Here is an 18,414-nt window from a genome sequence, read left to right as displayed (position 1 = left end):
CACACCAGTAACAGTGTGATTTATGGCCCCGGTATCTCCAGCCTCCAAACTCCAAATGAGCAACACAAGAGAAAGCAATCGGGAGGGGAATAGATAGAGACAGAGAGAAATAAAAGGGGAGGGAGAGAATTCTGCTCTCTATCTCTACAACTTTACTTTTCACTGCAAAGCCTGGAGAGAATTTAAACAATGATATTTCTGCCTTGGCCATTAAAAAAAAGAAGAAGAAGAAGAAGAAGAAGAAGAAACCCTATCCATCCTGCTGTAGGTTTTCTGTTCTCTTCCAATTTCTGGAGAGAAGCCAACTTTTTGGGAGCATATTTTGTTGAATGTTTTTCTTCTCTCTGAGCTGTCACGCTAGTTTGAAGCCTGCTGCATCCTCAGACAAAGGAGCTCTCCAACAGGCAGAAAAACTGCTTGGCACATTCCTTCACATTATGCAGCAGACTTTCTTTTTCCTTTTTTTCGAGGGGGGGGGGGGGGGGGGGGGGTTGTAGGGCAGCAGCGTATTTCTGTAATAGAAGACAAGAACAAATGAAGAGAACATGCCTCCTAGTAGGTGGTAAATGTCAGCCGCTGCTCATTCACCAGCGACGACATTGTTTGTTTTCACTGGAGGTAATAGCATCGTTTTCCCCCTGATTTTGAGCCATTGTGGAGGAAGTAGCAAATAGAATTGTTATCTTGAAGCCGGTTGCCAGCCTCTCCACCTCTGCCCCTCCAGCAAATCTCATTGTCGAGGGAAAAAGTTACATGTTGCCGGGAGATTGTATTGTCTAATTCACCCCCCTTTACTAACATAATCACTAAAATGTTGGTGTTCTTCTTTGTCTCCCTGTGCAATCTTCCATCTCCCCGCCTTTTTTTTTTTTTTATTTCCTCCTCATCAGTGATCGCAGCCTCGTCTCTTCCTGAGCTGACAGAACCCCAGCACTGCAGTCTGTCTGTGTACGGCTGCTGCCTCGATAACGTGACTACCGCCTTGGGAGTCGGACTTGCCGGATGTCCCAGTAAGACCCCCTCTTAGTCCCGTTTTAACCCCCCCCCCCCGATAACCTTCCATGAATTCTGAGTTTGTTATGTGCACACAGACAGTGTAGCCTCAGATAGCATCAGGCTACTTCAGCAATATGGTATACAGTGCTTATTGTCCTTGACTGCAATTATAGAGCCAAAGTTGCAGAAGAGAAAATGTTTCATCTTAATCCAAAGAATAATTATGATAATGTTGCACCATATCAGCAGAAGAATCTCTCCATCTGATGATGCACAGAGCTGGGGGAGAAAACGCTGCATCAAGCAGTTAGTGAGGGGACACTGTGTAGATGGAGAAAATGCAGAGTAAGAAATTAGGACATACAGAGATTCAGTCAAAGAGATTCACCTAGAAGCACTTTATCCACCTTCTTTAGAAATGGACCAGGGCTAACGGGGCATGCGCTCTAAAAGAGATAATAAGCAGGATTCAGCTGGTGTAGATTTGTTTTGAGAGGTATAAACCAGCGATGACGACCATGTTGCTGTCATTCCTCAGGTACCTGTCAGTGTAACGTCTACGGCTCCTACAAAAGAACATGTGATCCAGCCAGCGGCCAGTGCTCCTGTAAGCCGGGTGTAGGCGGGCAGAAATGCGACCGCTGCGAGCCGGGCTTCTGGAACTTCCGTGGCATTGTGACGGAGAACATGAGCGGCTGCACACGTAATGAAAAAACCTCTTTCATCTCTGCTGTGTTGAATATGCAAATGTGCTTGTACAGTAGTTACACGTGATTTAAAAAACAGGAGCATTCATTTGTCACAGTCCTGGCCGCTTCATGCATGCTGCTTCTGATTTATTTCCATAAAGAGCTTTCTTCCAACCTTTCCGTCACGGTTCAGGTCACCCACGGTACAACAAAAGATATTTTCTAACTTACCTTAAGAGGTACTGTATCTGTCAATGCAGAAATGTGTGCTGTATTTAGTTATCACTCACCGGCTTTGAGATTTCAACTGTGACCTCAATTACTTATTTTATTCCATTGATACAGCCCAATAAGACCAGAAATCTCACGACTGTTTAAATGTTTTTTTAAACATTTAAAAAAGAGGAGCCTGAAGAAGCACAAGAGGAGATCCTTGTTTTCTTAACAAAGACGTGGTGTAGCTTTACATACTGCACAGGTGTACAGACAATTAATCATTGAAAAATGACAGTGTGCAGGAACAGGATAAAAACATTGAGTTGTAGGTTTACCACAGATAGAAGAATGTGGTGTTCCCTCCGGGTTGTCAGGCTTCCTCTCACAGTCCAAAGACAGGCTCATTAGGTTAATTGGCGGCTCTAAATTGCCCATAGGTGTGAATGTGAGTGTGACTCCTTGTTTGCTGTAAGTCAGCCCCGTGATAGACTGACAGTAACTCGTCCAGTGACAGCTGGGATCAGCTTGAACTCCCACGACCTGGAACGTGATAAGCACTATAGATACTGCTACAGTACGAGCTATGACACAGCGGATGAGCTGTCAGCCTACGTTTGTGAAGTAACCTACTGCCAGCCCGCGCGGGTCACTCCTTCGCTGGGTTACTTTAATTGGAGAGTCTTTCAATCAGTCCGCTCTTTAGAAGAAAGAAGAAGATTTACTGTGTTGATCCCTGAAGGGAAATTCAGTGTTTACACACTGAGTGAGTGAGCTGCCCCCAAACCCCCAACCTTCTGATTGAGAGACGATGACTCGACCCACACAGCCGCAGCTTATTGATCATAGATGGATGGTGAATAATGTCGTTCAAATATGGTGACGAGAGTTTAGTTTATTTGGCAATCATGGCCTTGAAGATTTGAAACTCAAATTTGATCGTTTCTATATATTGTTTTTTTGGCAATACATTACTGTTGTAGCAAACTTATATTAACTCGTGCCTAAACCTCTCTGAAACAGAAAAGTCAATCAATAGAATAAAATAGATATGAAAAGATGTCACGTGAGGTCGTTCATTTTGCATACATTTTTTTAACACACATACATTAATTTTTAAGTAAAATGAATGAAATTGATGAGAATACTTCTGTCAGAGTGTCCTTGTGGCGTTAACATCCTTGAAATGAGTGCAGACAGTAATTATAAACACATTATTGACACATGTCTGATGTCAAGCTCATCTGTTTCACAGCAGCTTTGAAGGGCTCAAATCCTCCCGCGTCCTTTCGTCCTGTCAGAACTGTATTGAATGAGCGCTTTTCATTTGTATTCAGGGGAACAACGGGGTCACGACCCCTTGTTTGTCTCGCTGTAATGCAATATGGCGTCCAGCTCGTTTCCTGGAGCTAACGTATGATAGGACATAAGCTCCCAAAGCCACAGAGCATTTTCCGTCAACAGCAGGAAGCCTGCGGGTGCCTCACCCGTGGCCTGACCTTAACAAGGTTTACCCTCAGCAAGCAGACAACCCAGTGCACATTAACACCAGGTTCAGCAGGAGGGGAGAAAAAAACAACAACACATCATGGATTCCAGGAACATGATGGGGTTGATGTCCTTCTCTTTGGTTGTTTTTTCTTTATTTTTGTTTCTGTGACATACTCATCTTCCTCCTCCTCCTCTTCCTCCTCCTGTGGCGCCTGACGCTGTGTCAACCCCAGCCGACTCTAACACTTATGGAGATGTATCTGAGCAGACGCCTCACACGTCTTCTCTGTCTCTGTCATTGTCTTTCAGTGATTGCTCTTTATTGAACTAACGATCTTTCCATTTCCCTCTGTCCGCTCCTGTCCGTGTTAGCGTGTAAGTGCGACGCTACAGGCTCGGTCCGGGACGACTGCGAGCAGATGTCAGGTCTGTGTTCCTGCAAGACGGGGGTGAAGGGCATGAAGTGTAACGTGTGTCCAGATGGAAGCACGATGGGCATGAACGGCTGTGACAAAGGTAATAAGACAGAGGAGCAAGGCAACTGGTGGATTGTTAATCTACCATACTAATACACACGCACACACACACACACACACACACACACACACACACACACATTCTGTCACAGCATCACTCTATCAATCTAAAATCTTTTCCTGTCACTTGTCTGATCCGTGGATCAGCCTCTTCACAGACAACTCCGTCTGCTTTATCGGCTCAGGAAGGAAGTGTCCACCAGGCAGTTAATCGATAGCAATTACCAATGACATCTGCATGACGCATCAATCATTGATGTTTAATTTTCTTTAAACTATATGCCACAATATTTCCTTATCTACCTGCTGATGACTTCGATTCACAGAGTAAACTGTAGCGGAGAAAGTATCAGGAAAGGTGAGTCCGTGCTGTCAGCGGGCTGCAGCTCCTTGATTAAGATGCACCATCGAATATCGACTGGAAGTCAAACACTTAATGAAGCCAGCACTTCCAGCACAGTTGTGGTGGCACTCCGCCACACACCCTGCTGAATGAAAAGACAAGGCAGTCAGAGGTGGTAGCACTTGAAAGCACAAGCTAAAGGTAGGGGGTACTCGAAGCCTCTGTGATGTAGCGACAATGCAGAGACCCCCACACTTCCAGCCTGGCAGGGGCACGGTGGGCTCTCCAGCTGCGGGAACTTCAAGGCTTCAAACGCTCCTTTGGGGCGCTTCAGGGGAGATCTGCTGTGGTCTATGGAAGTATGAATTATTCACTCTGTGTGACGTACAGGTAACTACACTATATTATGATATTGCCATTGAAGCAATGTGGTTATGAAGGCTAACAGCAGGTCACTCACTGAAAGAAGAAAAGGCATCTTTCAGGCCGTCTCCAACAATTCAGCCAGAATAAAGCTGGTGGTGTCTTTGGTTGGGATTCTGGTCGCCACACAGTATTTAACCATCTTTCCCTGCCGTTCTTACAAAAGATTCCACTCACTTATTTATGTCTGAAAATGTGTTTGATATCATAAATATCTTGGATGTGCAACAGATACTGTACGTTTTCTTATCTGCATGATGATTGTAGGTTACACTTTAACACGAGGCCGTTTCTTCAACAGGTTCTGAGGCTCCGACTTCATGTGAAGATTTGGTGTGCAACTTTGGATCTTCTTGCATTGAATTGAACGGCCAAGCTCACTGCGAGTGTCCGTCACCTGACTGCGACGAGAAAAACAAAACCAAGGTGGGCGCTTCCGACTGTCGACAATTAACAACGAAGTAGTGTGATGTACAAGTCGGGGACAGGCTTTAAACAGAAGGGCAATATTTCAGCAGCCCTCAGCGGGTTAACACGTGTTCCCCTCTCCTCTCGCTCCATCTCTGTCGCTGTGGAGCAGGTGTGCGGCTCAGACGGGGTGACCTATGCCGACCAGTGCCAGCTGAGGATCATCGCCTGTAGGCAGGACAAGGACATCACGGTGCAACACTTTGGACAGTGCACAGGTGAGCCCTGTCTAAGCCTCCATGTATCGAGCGTCACACAGCCCCAATCAGACAATAATGAGCGCTGCAGTGGGCCTCACATGATCCCTCACCTGCTGTTTCTCCTCCATCTATCTGTCTGTCTGTTGGGGGAAAGTAAGGTCAGAGCAGCGTGTATGCAAAGTTAGCTGTTAAAATACCCGCACAGAAAATCTTCATGTATTATTTTGCAATTGACTTTTTAGGGTTCATGGATTTGACAGAAGTCTCATTTATGACTGTATGAAGAGAAGTTGTCCTTTATGTGTCGATTTACTCTTTCTGTTATCATGCCCTTTGTCCAGTGTCATGATGAGGATTGTTTGATTGAAAATATGTCTCAGAGCAACCACAGTACAGTAGCATGATTCCTGCCCTCACCCGTCCTGTGAGCTGCCCACTGACAGAATAATCATGAGGGGGACGAGAGTAAGATAATAAATAGGGTGAGGCATTGAGGGGGTCTGCAGTTCGGCAGGAGTCTGAGCCCTGACTTCCCAAAACATAGCAATGACACTTCCTCTCTGTGTTTTCTTTTCTCTGTCGGGATTTGGCTTCATCTTCAAACCCTCCTGTGGAGAACTGTGTCTATCCTTTTGCAGCTTTATGCTGCCAAGAACACATCGCTGCTTGTGCATATCAGCGGATGTAGAATACATGTGTACTGAGTAAAAAGGTACTCCCCCCCCCCCCCCCCCCCCCTCCCTGTGGACATGGTGCAGATGCTGATGGACGTTGTGGCGGTGTAATTGGTGCTGGGACACAGGCCAAAGGTTCAAGGCTTTCATGTACACTGAAGTTGTCGCCCCGACCGCCAGCTTGTGTCACAACAGGGTTCTAAAGGCGCCGTCGGCGAAGCTCAGGAGGGAGGAGGGACGGCAGCTGTGTGGGTCTGCTGGTGAGCCACTGCCAGGTGTCTTGAAATTTCAGGTGGAAAAATGTTCATTCGCCTCGTTGCTCCGTGGGCACTCTGCAGTTGACCAAAAAAAGCGGACTCTTTGAAGTGAAAGAGCAGGAGGACTCTTTTGTCAGAACCAAACCCGGCCAAATCCATCGGAAGCAAAGCTGCTGACATGATCTGTGCTGAATTGTAATTGCAGGTAAACCGATAAAGAATCCAAATACTCTCAGTGAGAGATCGACGAGTCCCAGAACATCTGGTGATTACAAATTCAGTGCCGCGGGTAACCAGCAAACACAGCCAAAATCCACTCTGGTTTCACGTTGCTCTGTTGCCTGGCAATGGAGATGTGGGTTGTGTGTAATCCCTCACCTTGCATTGCTGCACACAGAAGGCAAGAACACATCTCACAGTGGCTCCTTTCTTTCTCCACGGAGCCCTCAGGAGAGAAAGAGACAGGCGGGCGCTCGGAGGATCTTTTAATTTCTTCTCCCGGATGCGGTCGCACCGCGGGTAGCTGCTCCGCTGTGGCTGTCGGCTCGGGGGGGTTAGATCTCGAGCTCATTTCACGTGTGGCTGGGTGCGAATTAGCATTTGCTCTGCCTCCGCCCCTCACCATGCCACAGTCCTGCCTGCCCTCCCTCTCGCTGTTTACATGCAGAGCTTCCAGACGCCGGGCTTCTGCGCTGTGGCATGTTAATGCTCACCAAGCTGCTCCGTGGTTTGACAGGAGAGCAATGCCAAAGGCTTATATAAATGAATGAATATTGATCCTTTTTGAACATCATTGAACTGTTGCAACTTTTTATTCCACCACAGGGTGTGACTTCTGCTGCTGCAGCGTGCCGCTAATGGGCAGGCAGAGACACTCTTACAGATGAGGCTCCTTCAAATCTTTCTGCTTGCAACAGAGAACTTGCAGCTGACTCTGATGTTTCTCAGATTCCTCCAAAGTCTCTGAGCTCAAAGACAGCACCGCCACTGAGCAGAGGGAGGAATTTCTCTCTGAGAAACTCCTGTAGAAAAAAAATGCAAGAGCTGCTCAACCAAGCAGCAGAGAGGGGGGGGGGGGGGCGTTTGGACCAATGAGCAAATTATGGCGCCAGGGGAGAATGGCCACCAAGTTGGCAGTGACCTGCCTCCCCCATATGGTGTTATCACCTGTAGGTTTGGGGCAAATTGGCAACGAATGCCAGCATATGGCATCCTCAGTCCTCCGCCTGGGAGTTAGGGTTCTGGTCTCTTAACCATCCCTCCTCCCTGTCCTGTTTCTCATTATGTAATCCCTCATTCTGTTCCCTGTTCCATAATATCCCACTGCTAGCTTTGTTAACCCGCTTTTTTTCTGTCTGATTTAAACATCCTTTCTTTACACTTTCCTTCCATATAATTTTTATTCTCGTTAGCTCTGTGGTTCCCGTGTTTTTTTTCCCTCCGGTCTGATATCCAGATTCCTCCTCCTCCTCCTCACTGAGCGTGGCTGACACCACAAACAATCTTAATAACCACCTTTCAACCATAACTACACAGCTGAGACAAGCCAAGATGACAATGATTTTTCCTGCAATCCATCCTGTGACATAACCGTCCATTGCTCCACTGAGGGGGAGAAAAGAACGAAAAAGGCAAATGGAGTGTTAAACCTGATTAAGAGAAGCATCAAGCTGAACAGAATGTGCTGCCAGTCTCTCTTTCAGACGTGTGTCTGTGTCTTTTCTGCCTTCGTCCCATGTCAAGGAGGCTGCTGCTTGGGATATTCACACACCCAAACACACATTAGGCACTTTTAAGTGAGCAACACGCCTGATGCTAAACTTGGCACTTGACTGACAGGTGTAGCCAAGAGGAAAGTCAACGCAGGCAGCCGTTCGTGGCGATAGCATCACCGCTCTGTGCACTTCAAATCTCCTTCTATACAAATATCTGCTGAGCTTTACGCTGACACCGTGTGTCTCCAAGGCTTTCTGCCGTCTCAGTAGGTATCACATTTGACACCTTGGTGAATAATTGCCGATCAAATAGGCGATGATAGCGGTGTAATTAAAACCTACACATAATGTTCGGCAAATCCTAATGAGCAGCAAATCTAAAGTATATCTTTTTTTTAAAAAATTTTTAATCTTCTGCTCTTATACACATCCACACTCATGGGGCGTGAAGAAGTAAAGAACGAACGACAGTATTGTCACGCCTGCTTGCCTCGGCTTAATCTGAAGTGCTCACTTACGTAGCTTCCCCCCCCCCTTCCAACTCGCTTTTTTCCCCTCAGGAGTTTTTGTCCTATTTATCTCTCTTTTTATCGCAGACGGTTTGTCCTTTTGCACCAGAGCTTTCTCGCATTGGTAATGATGGTCTCTTTGCAGAGAGGCTCTTCTCTTCTTCTCTTCCTCGTTTGGAGTGTGTGTGTGTGTTTGTGTGTTGAAAGCAGTGTGTTTGTGGTGGCGTTGACGGATGCTCGCGCTCTCTGCGAGCAGCAGCGTGCCTTCTTTGAAGCCAGAGTTAAAGCCGGCTTTTTTTTTGCCCCATTTCTATCAATCATTCATCACCGGAGGCACTGGCTGTTGGTGATTAAAGCTTTGCTACTGGAGGGCAGCATTTGAATATGGATATGTATAATTCATACACATTGGCACAGAGCACACGCAACACACAAACACACATATCGTGCGTGCCATATGTGTACACATGCACAATAACACTGCGTAAAGCATTGAGACCAGCCGTAGTAGTTTAACCCTGTCTGGGCTTCATCTGCAGGCAGAACACAGTGCAATGCATATCACTCTGAATGTCATCACTTTGTGCATTCCATATTCACTCTGCATATGGGTGCATTTTCATTACTTTCAATATTAGGGAACAGTTTTCTAACATCTCATTCATGCAGGGATTTAAGCGGAGGTTTCTTTTTCAGAAGGGAGTTGCTTCTCGTTTGTTGTTTTTAATGTAATTTCATAATGACATCAGGTCGAAGTCTGAGTAGATTTAAAAGGACATACTGATTTAGTCAACGTAGACGTATAAGGTTATTTTCAACAGTATGTGAATAATCATTAAGTGGATTTGTAATGATTTATTGGGTGATGTTTTTATTTCCTTTGCTGAGATGTTCGGGGTTGTTTAGTGAAGCATTACAAACATTTTCATCTTTGCTCAGTCATTCATCCATTCCTTGCTTCCTCCCCTTCCCTCCACCAGAAATCATCTCAGAACCAGCAGACAGACCCACCCCCAACCCCCCCGCCACCACCGCTGCCGCCACCATCACCACCCCTGCCCCCTTCAACCGCAACCAGGTGTGGGCCATCCCGCCTCCGAGGACGGTTGAGGCCGAGACAGAAGAGCAGCCCCCAGCCATCACCCCCCCTTCCGCCATCTCCCACAACAGCGCCCGAGCAAACCACGTACACCCCATCCACATCCAGCCGCTGCAGTCCACCACCGCCTCCACCACCTCCTCTCATCGCAGCACCCCTTCTCACATCAATGCCGCCACCTCCTTTGAAGGCTCGGGCAGCGGAGAGCCGAGCGGGGACGACCAGACTGAGGAAGAGGAGGAGCAAGAAGAGGAAGCAGGTAGCGGCGTCCCAACGGAGGCCAGTGGGGCAGAGGAGCCTGTCGGTAAATCCCTGCTCTTTCACTTCATTACCCATAATGCTTTAAGGTGTGAGTGGGAGGGTGTCATGTTTCTAGAATGGGACACCCAGAGACTGGAATAAATAAGTGGATGAATCCTCCTTAATTTAAAGGTGCTAATTCACTAATCTGTTTCTCTTGGACTCCACGGTGCTCCAGGTTTTTAGTCACATTCTGGTTTTGTCCTCTTATGATTGATCAGCAACTCTAAACACAACGAGCAGTGAAAAAACCCAGAGGGACATGCAGTGTGATCCTATTTAAAGTTTAATATGCGACAATACATTAACTACTGTCAATCTATTGTTACATTAGCCTTTTACCACTTCCTAGCTAACATTATTAGCTAAACGCTAACCAAACTGTTTTGTAGCTTGAATCCAAATGATTAAAGAGGTGGACAGACCTATCTAATGGTCATGTTATACAGTCTGTGATTGGCTATCAAATATGATGCTTAACACCAGTATAACACCGTCTAACTTTTGTAGCCCTGGAAGTCAGGTGAGACTACAGCCGAGTGTTAAACTTCCAGTCTTTCTGACGGCCACCAGGGGGCGACTCTACTGACAAAATGAAGGAGAAAAAAAGCAGCAAATTAATTATGGATTATCCCATATTAAACGTACTCAAGTCATATAAAAAATGACTTGAGTACGACCTTATTAATATGAACTTCATTTATGCATCTTTAAAAACACAATGTGCTTTGACAAACAGCTAAAGCATGAAAAGAATAATCCAAAGAACCCGAACACAGAAGAACATAAATCACCGCAAAATCACAGACAAACAAAACAACAACAACATAACACCAAAAGAACCCAGGAAACAAAACCCAGAACACAAGGAACCACAAGAACCTAACAGCATGAGTTATAGTTAAATCTGTTCTGCTGATTGACCCTCAGGTTTGGATATTGTCTCTTCTGGTCTCAAAAGAACAATATGGCGACGGCCAACATGCAAACTTAAGGCGTTTAAAAGGAAAGGTGACATCACAACGGCTTTATCCACTTGTTATATGCAGTCTGTGTGTTGGTGAAACTTGTACTAAACTAGTATAGCTGGCATCATAACACATTCATGCCATCATCTGTTAATTGAATGTTACTTTAGCGCCAGGTTTGTGTATTTGTATGCAAATCTAATTCTGAGGAGACAAATGTCAGAGCCAGGCAGGCGAGGAAGAGAAATCTTTGCAAACAGATGCTGTGAGTGTTTTCCACTTGTGTAAGATGTATATCTCCATTTCAGACAGAAAGGAATGTATTTGCACGGTTCACTGTTGCTATACAATATCACCCATCGCCTCTTTCTCTCATTCCACCGGCGCGCTCGCTCTCAACAGCTCGCAAAACAAACCCGGGCTCTGTAAAATACACTCCGGTCAGGCCGGATGAAACTGTTGGCCCGCATCTGTGGATCTCTGGAGCCTGACTTGACAGGCCGATGTGACTGAGAGGTGTGTGAGTGTGTGGAGAGACTGTTGTGTCACATGACTGGTCTCAAATCTATCTTGACATGCCCTCCTGACGGTAACAGCCGGCTGCGCTTTCTGGGCCTCTGCTCGGACAACAAGGGATGACTGAGAGTTTTCAATCAGAGCTTCTTTCTTGTAAATTATTTTTCTGTTTTTGTTTTTCATCCATCCGTCCACCTCCCCTGACAGCACGCAGTAACGGGATAGGATTGATGGAGCATCGAGCCCCCAATATGCTCCTCCTCAGCTCTCCCTCCTTCTCCTTCGCCTCCTCTCTGCTCCTCGTGCTCCGTTTCCCAGAGTCTCAGATTTATTCTCTTGTCAGAGGCTGACCAGAGTGCTCGGTGACGCGAGGAGCATGTCTGCCGAGGAGACGTTGTTGTCTCGTGTCTTTGTGTATGTATGTGTGAGTGTAGATGTGTGTAAGTACCCGCACACACATCAGTCTGTGAGGTAGAGCAGATGAGAGATTCGGCAGTTTAGATTTCAGCATGGACGTTGAAATCTGCACTGATCTCTCTTTTTGAAATGTGTTTGTGCTTTTTATGTGCATGTTGAAAGCTTATCGTTTTTGTGTGCGATTGTGTGTGTGAGTCCAATATATCCCTCCGCTCATGTCAGTCACTAAGTTTGTCCAATTCCAAGTGCACATATCACTGTCTGAGTATATAAATGTTAACAGGTCAGAAGTGTGTGTTTGTACGTGCTTTTGTATTCACACTCTGTTGAAATCTCCTCTTATCTATGGCTGTGTGTGTGTGTGTGTGTGAGTGTTGCTTTGTATGTGTGTGTGTGTGTGTGTGTGTGTGTGTGTGTGTGTGTGTGTGTGTGTGTGTATTTATTTGACAGCTCTCATTGCTCCCGTCGGAGTCATTCAGCGTCCCCTTGCTGTTGTGTTCTGCCCTCTTTTCCCCACCAGCACTCTCCTCTTCAGCGCAGCATCTGTAAATCTACCGACCACACGCCAACAGATGCCCTATAAACCCGGGCCTCTTTTACCTTTTGCACCCCCCTCCCTCCAACCTCCTCCCTCCTCTGTCTCCTTTGACCGTGAGTCCTTGAGCAGGGCGTCCCTCGCCTCTGACGTCTTTACGACTTGTTTAGCCGCTAGCTGTTTGCCTCCACAATTATTTCTAATCTCTGTGCGGCCATAAACTGCCCCGATTCGACCAAGACACCCCCGTCCGCCTGCACCTTCATTAGAGGCGACGGAGCCTCACTGCTGTAACACACTCTCATCCTTCAGAGGGAAAAAGCCCGGCCTCTTTTATGTCTTTTATGTCCCAAGATGGCCAGATATACAGTGACCATAATACACATACGATTGTATGTTTTTTTTTCTCTCTGTGAACCTCAAAGCTAGCTGTCAGCCAATCAGAAGTGAGCAGTTATCACATCCCCTTATCATTTAAAGTGCAATGTGTGTGTGTGTCTGTGTGTGTGTGTGTGTGTGTGTGTGACATGACTGACAACAGTGCCCATTATGTGTTCTCTGCGAAAAAATGAGTTCCAGGTGTAGATTCTGTTCCCATGAAAATGCCATATAATCACTCCTGACTGATGCCTCTATCAGCGTCCAATCACAGGTCAGCAGACTGAAAACACACAACCAGCTGCAGAAGCAAAAAAAGAAAATCCCACATCATTTTGTAGGTTGTGTTCTTTGCAGTACTCCTCGTCTTCAGAGCCTTTTTGGAAAATAGCAGCTCCATTCTGGGTCTTTGAGATAAGCTGGATTAAATTTATAAATTTTCCTCCGTTTAATGAATAATTATAAGCCTCTGTGTATCACCCTCAGGTCCCACAGTGACCAGCACCACTGTACCCACAGTTGAGGACCGGTCATCTTGTGACAACGCAGAGTACGGCTGCTGCCCCGACGGCAAGACACCATCCAGCACTCCAGAGGGCGCCAACTGCCCCTGTAAGTCAAATACCCCCTTAAAGGAACATACCCTCTGACTCCCTGTACACCTGGTCATCTCCCTGGGTGTTGTTGAGTCTCTTGTGAGTTGGTACGATATTGATCAGAAATGTGAAAAGAGCTGAAATCACATGCCAACTCGCTGCAGCTCCATCTGCTTCTCAAGACGCCATTTCTTGCATTTAGTTACAAAACTCTGCCGCAGTTAAAAGTTCCTCTTTAATGTGTTAGTGAAACATGCTCCGTCTGTGTTCTGAGATAACCTAAAGAGTGTCTATTAAAGAACCTTGCAAGCCGATCAATAGCAGCACATTTTGCCAATTTTATACGAGGCGTACTTTATTTTGAGTACAGAAAAATGACATCTAATATTAGTATTAGAATTAGTATGTCATTTCACTCGTGCCTCGGCATTAAGTGTTGAGAGGTTTAGCTTAACTTAGCATGAACGCAGTCTGTCTTTGTCTAAAGTATAAAGATAAAGAATAACAAGCTCACCAACACAGCGTTTTGTTTTGTTTTTAAATCCACACAAACAGTCACGTGTTAGCAGTTTGCGTCTTTTAATTTAGGTACTTTCATTGCAAACACCCCACAGCTTCCAGTCTGATGCTGGCTCTCTGTTGTCCCAAATCTTCCGGCGTTCAGAGTTGAAATAACCAGAAAATAATAATCCTTTTATTTTTTTTCTTTCTTTATTTTTTTTGTATGGATACGTACAGTACACGTCTTGAATGCAGTGGCGCAGCACAGATTGCCTGTCTCTTTATCTCCCGTTCCCATTTTATTACCATAATTTGTTGATGCATTGAGAATCAACAAGCTATTTTTTCTCGTTTAATGTGTACAGCGGGAATAGTGATATTGTGCCATCTGTCTTAAACAACCACATGAGCAGGTGGTATTTTTTTCGACAGCGGTGCGTGCATGAATCACAGCCCTCTTCTGTAAAGGATTTTATTGGCAGGTGGCAGGAAATACAAAAAAAATCGGAAACCTAAACTCCGACCTCAGCGATGCATGTTTGCAAATGTAACACATCTGGACAGTCTGACCCTGATACGAGTCCTTTCCTGTCCCATGTCCACTGTGCTGTATTTCATTTTTTGCAGGGTTTTTAAATAGAGTTGGTTGGAGAAGCAGTCAGTATCTAAATTTCGGGCCCCCCCGTGCGATGGTTAATAAATAACCCTCCGTGCATCTATTCCCTCTTTTTGTTTCTTCCCCTAAATTACTTTACTTTCTTTTCACCTCCCTTCTCTTTTTAAATTTACGAACCTTGCAAACACATTCTTCTCTTTATCAGTCACTGCCACTGTTTGGTATCTCCCTCTAGAGCTACATCTCACCCCTTTTCTCTCCCAGTCAATCTGTATCCAGTCTTGCATCAGTTCATTTCTCTCCGGAGTTGATCGGGGGAGAGAGTCGAGAGACGAGCAGAGGCCGACGAGCTGCGTTGTACCAATCAGTGCCTTCTGCCAGACTCAGTTCATAAAGATAAAGGGCTTCTTTTTCCCCTTTGCCTCTCTCTATCTCTCTCTCCCTTCATCCCTCAGTTGAAATCTGCTCTGTATTTGTCCCGGCGGTGTTAGTCTGACTGATTGTGAAAGGGGGGATTCTCTCTCTCGAGCTCCCAGGGGAGCTCCAGGTCAGGACTTGAAAGAGCTGAAGCCACAAATTAGTGCGCGGAGTTGCATTTCTGCTGGGGTTGAATGTCCCACAGCCTTCTAATAAGCCAGCCGAGTACACAGCTGCTCGATCTACAACATTATCTGAAGGTATGAGGAATCAGCTTTCTGCCATTTATTTCGTAATCAGAGAGGAAACTGGTAGCTTTGTATCTGTTGATGCTGGATTTGTTGACCTTTGACCCAAAATCCAAATATCAATAGACACGTTTTGTACGAACACCTGTAACAGGTTTTATCCACAAGACAAATGCTGAAACAAATCCTCTGTAGCCTGTAAATATTTATCCCTGCCAACAATGACAGCACACATTCGATCAATACTTCATTTGGCTCAAGTGTTACCGATAAAAGCAGGCAGCCCGATAGGCAGATCAATAAGACAGATCTTTTTCTCATGAGGAGGGCCCCGCCGATCCTCCGCTCATTAGAAATGAAATGGCATGATGCCACTTATGCTGGAATATCCATCCTTTTCATTTTGCTCTTCAATTTATTGACGCTGTCGGTCGTCTCACAATGAAAAGGACTAATTGTTCGCAGTTTTCGATCTTCACATTTGATGAAGACGTCACATGTTGCAGCGGCTCAAGGTTGAGCTCCAGGAGCTCCGTGAGCATTTTTGTGTACGCTGCTGTAAAGCTCCAGCAGATGATAGACCTCAATGAGGAATGTATTAAAGGGTCTGTTCACTCAAATACATACTGTGTGTGTGTATATATATATATATATATATATATATATATATATATATATATATATATATAATTTTTTTTTTATATAGTTTTCTCTAAAGCTGATCCATAGTTTTCATTCTGGTGCTCAAGGGCGACACCTACTGGATCAAGAAATCACACATTCTTCCTTTAATCTAAAGTTTCTTTTTACAATGACGAAAATGTATTAATTATTCTATTAATATCCAACAATTGTGAAACAGCAATCACATTTACCACATTTACACATTTTTTTATATTTCACCTTTTTCAAACCTGCACTTCAGAAAAGTGATATTTTTACAGTCTTTTCCCCCCACTAAATCCAAATTGATATGAGTCTTAAATATCTCATAACTCTCATAACGCTTGTACTGTCGTCTAAGAACCAAAGGGCACCAGAGGTTCCTCCTTGGCCAAACGTGTTGTTAAAAAGTCACTGCAGGCCCCTCCATATGTTACACTTAGACGAGGCTGTGCCGTTCATGACACATCAAAGATAATCACCACCAATTCTCATATGAAACTTAATGGCACGCTAAGCTCCAACTACTGTAAACTCTTCCATATGCCGATGTAAGGCGGACAAATCCATTACATTTTACAGTTCACTACAATCAGATAGTCAAATGGGTCCGACCCTCCTTTTATCGCTCCCTTTCTTTCTTCTCTCTCTTTATGTCCGTCACAGCACTGGGCTGGAAAATCACTCTCTCTGATGTTTGTCTTCTTGCAGATTAAAAGTCAGATCTCTCCCGACGCCCCCCCCCCCCCCCCCCTCTCTTTATTCCCCTCTGTTCGTCTTATCGGCCAAACCTCACCCATTTGCTTCTATTTTATGGGCCACCGTCACACTGAATCGATGTGCGCTTCCCCATGAAAGTACTGTAAAGGCGAAGAGGGGGAGACAGAGGAAACGTGAGCGTGACGGCAGTGGCTTCTGTCCTTTTCATGCAATTTTAAGCAGGCTGTGTCAGTCACCGGTCTGGCGGCATTAAAGAGACAATTACGCCTATCTTTCACGATAATCATACAAGTGCTCTCCCCGTTCTCCCTGCCGTTGCTCAGGCAGGGGCAGCCATGATTGATTTGGGCAATTTGTTCTGCTGATTACGAGCGGCGCGGAAGTCTGGCATCAGCGCCTCACATGCTCCTCTGTTCTTCACCTCACACAAACACACACACACACACACACACACTTACACACTCCACTTTCAGCTTTATTTCAGGCTCTATCCTCTCCTGGAGAAAGCGTATCAAGAGTTGATAAATGTCGGACAACATAACCCCCAAGGTCGCACAGGGAGGCTTTCTCTTTGCTGAAGACGGCACTTTTTTGAGAGCGCCTGTGGGATATTTCCTCTTTAATGTGTGTGTCCATTCTCCTTTGTGTGTGTGTGTGTGTCTAACATGTTGTCTTTCTACCCAGCCCACCGTGCCTCGGTCAGCTTTGGGGACGAGTCTGGTAAAATTGGCCCATTTTTTCCACCTTCCTGTCCCTCCCTCTATGTCCCTGTCTTTCTCCTCTCATACCTCACAGTCCACCTCCTCCTCGTCCACCACTCCACCCTCCTCTAACGGCCAAACTCCTGCGCCCTTTTTAAACCCATACACAATCAGCAGCACACTCACTAACCTCCCCCTGTCAAACACACACAAACACACAATCCATCACTAACCCCCAAAACTGGCACAACCCCAAAACGAGCACTGTGTGAAGGCAGCAGGATCAGAGTGATGAAGAAGCGCTTCACTGTAACATCTTGTTTTGATCTCTCGGCAGCGACCATGAGGTTCAGCGGTATCCTGCACCTGGACCAGGTGGAGGGACAGGAGGTCTTCTACACGCCAGAGATGGAGGACCCCAAGTCGGAGCTGTTTGGAGAGACGGCCCGCAGCATCGAGAGCGCTGTAAGTCGCTGGCAGAGCGTGTAGTCTCGTTCAAGTGTGAGATGCAGACGTTCACGTTCACTTTTCACGACAGATGAAAAATCAGAATCTTCATCGAAGGGAAAAGTTGAACCAAAGCAAAAGAAAACACTTTCCTAATTTGTTTTTTCCATCTTAAATGTGTCCGATACGATCAGGAATGAACCTGAGTTGATGCAAACAATTTCTGTTAATGGAAACTATGAGTTGATTCATCAATGAGCTGCAGATGGAAGATTTATCATTCTCTATTGATAATTGACTAATATTTTAAATTGATTAATCAACTAAATATTTCACTGTTGGCTTGTTTCAGATTTGATTATACATTAAGATTCTTTGTTAATTTTAATTAGGGAAATTAAAGACTTTGAGGAAATCACTTTTCCATCACTTTTAAAAATACTTAACGATTGATTGGTTAATCATGAAAATGTATCCTTGGTGGAAGCAAAGACAGGTCCTGAATAAAGGACCACATTAAGTGTTTCTGTTTATTTTGGGGCTTTTTTATGCCTTTGTTATCGAGACAGGACAGTGGATAGAGTCAGAAAAAAGAGAGTGTGGGGAATGTCATGCAGGGCAGAAGTGACAGGGTGCTCACCTCTATCCCAGCGTGCACACTCACCACTAGGCTACCAATGGACCAGTGTCAGGTACTGGTAATAACAAAACTGACAAAGAATAAGCAACAGCTGTGCAGTTCCATCTCTCTAAAAGGCCTCATGGCCATCTGAAGCCT

General features: G+C 45.4%; 1 protein-coding gene across 9 annotated transcripts in view; it reads left to right on the top strand.

Annotated features, from left to right (window-relative positions):
* The window catches only part of agrn (agrin), a 279,779-nt gene that overhangs the window by 219,770 nt on the left and 41,595 nt on the right, over positions 1–18,414 (top strand). For 8 of the 9 annotated variants that reach the window (XM_079360460.1, XM_079360454.1, XM_079360461.1 and 5 more), the window contains 8 exons: positions 891–1,010; positions 1,535–1,699; positions 3,762–3,905; positions 4,993–5,117; positions 5,272–5,377; positions 9,495–9,917; positions 13,214–13,339; positions 17,527–17,654. In XM_079360460.1, the coding sequence (XP_079216586.1) occupies positions 891–1,010; positions 1,535–1,699; positions 3,762–3,905; positions 4,993–5,117; positions 5,272–5,377; positions 9,495–9,917; positions 13,214–13,339; positions 17,527–17,654 (1,337 nt within the window). Of the gene's footprint in view, positions 1–890; positions 1,011–1,534; positions 1,700–3,761; positions 3,906–4,992; positions 5,118–5,271; positions 5,378–9,494; positions 9,918–13,213; positions 13,340–17,172; positions 17,209–17,526; positions 17,655–18,414 lie in introns of all 9 variants that reach the window. The other variant, XM_079360453.1, reaches the window with a different exon arrangement.

The sequence above is a fragment of the Symphodus melops genome (assembly GCF_947650265.1).
Source record: "Symphodus melops genome assembly, chromosome: 13".
Classification (NCBI taxonomy): Eukaryota; Metazoa; Chordata; class Actinopteri; order Labriformes; family Labridae; genus Symphodus; species Symphodus melops.
This window is presented reverse-complemented; position numbering and strand designations above follow the sequence as displayed.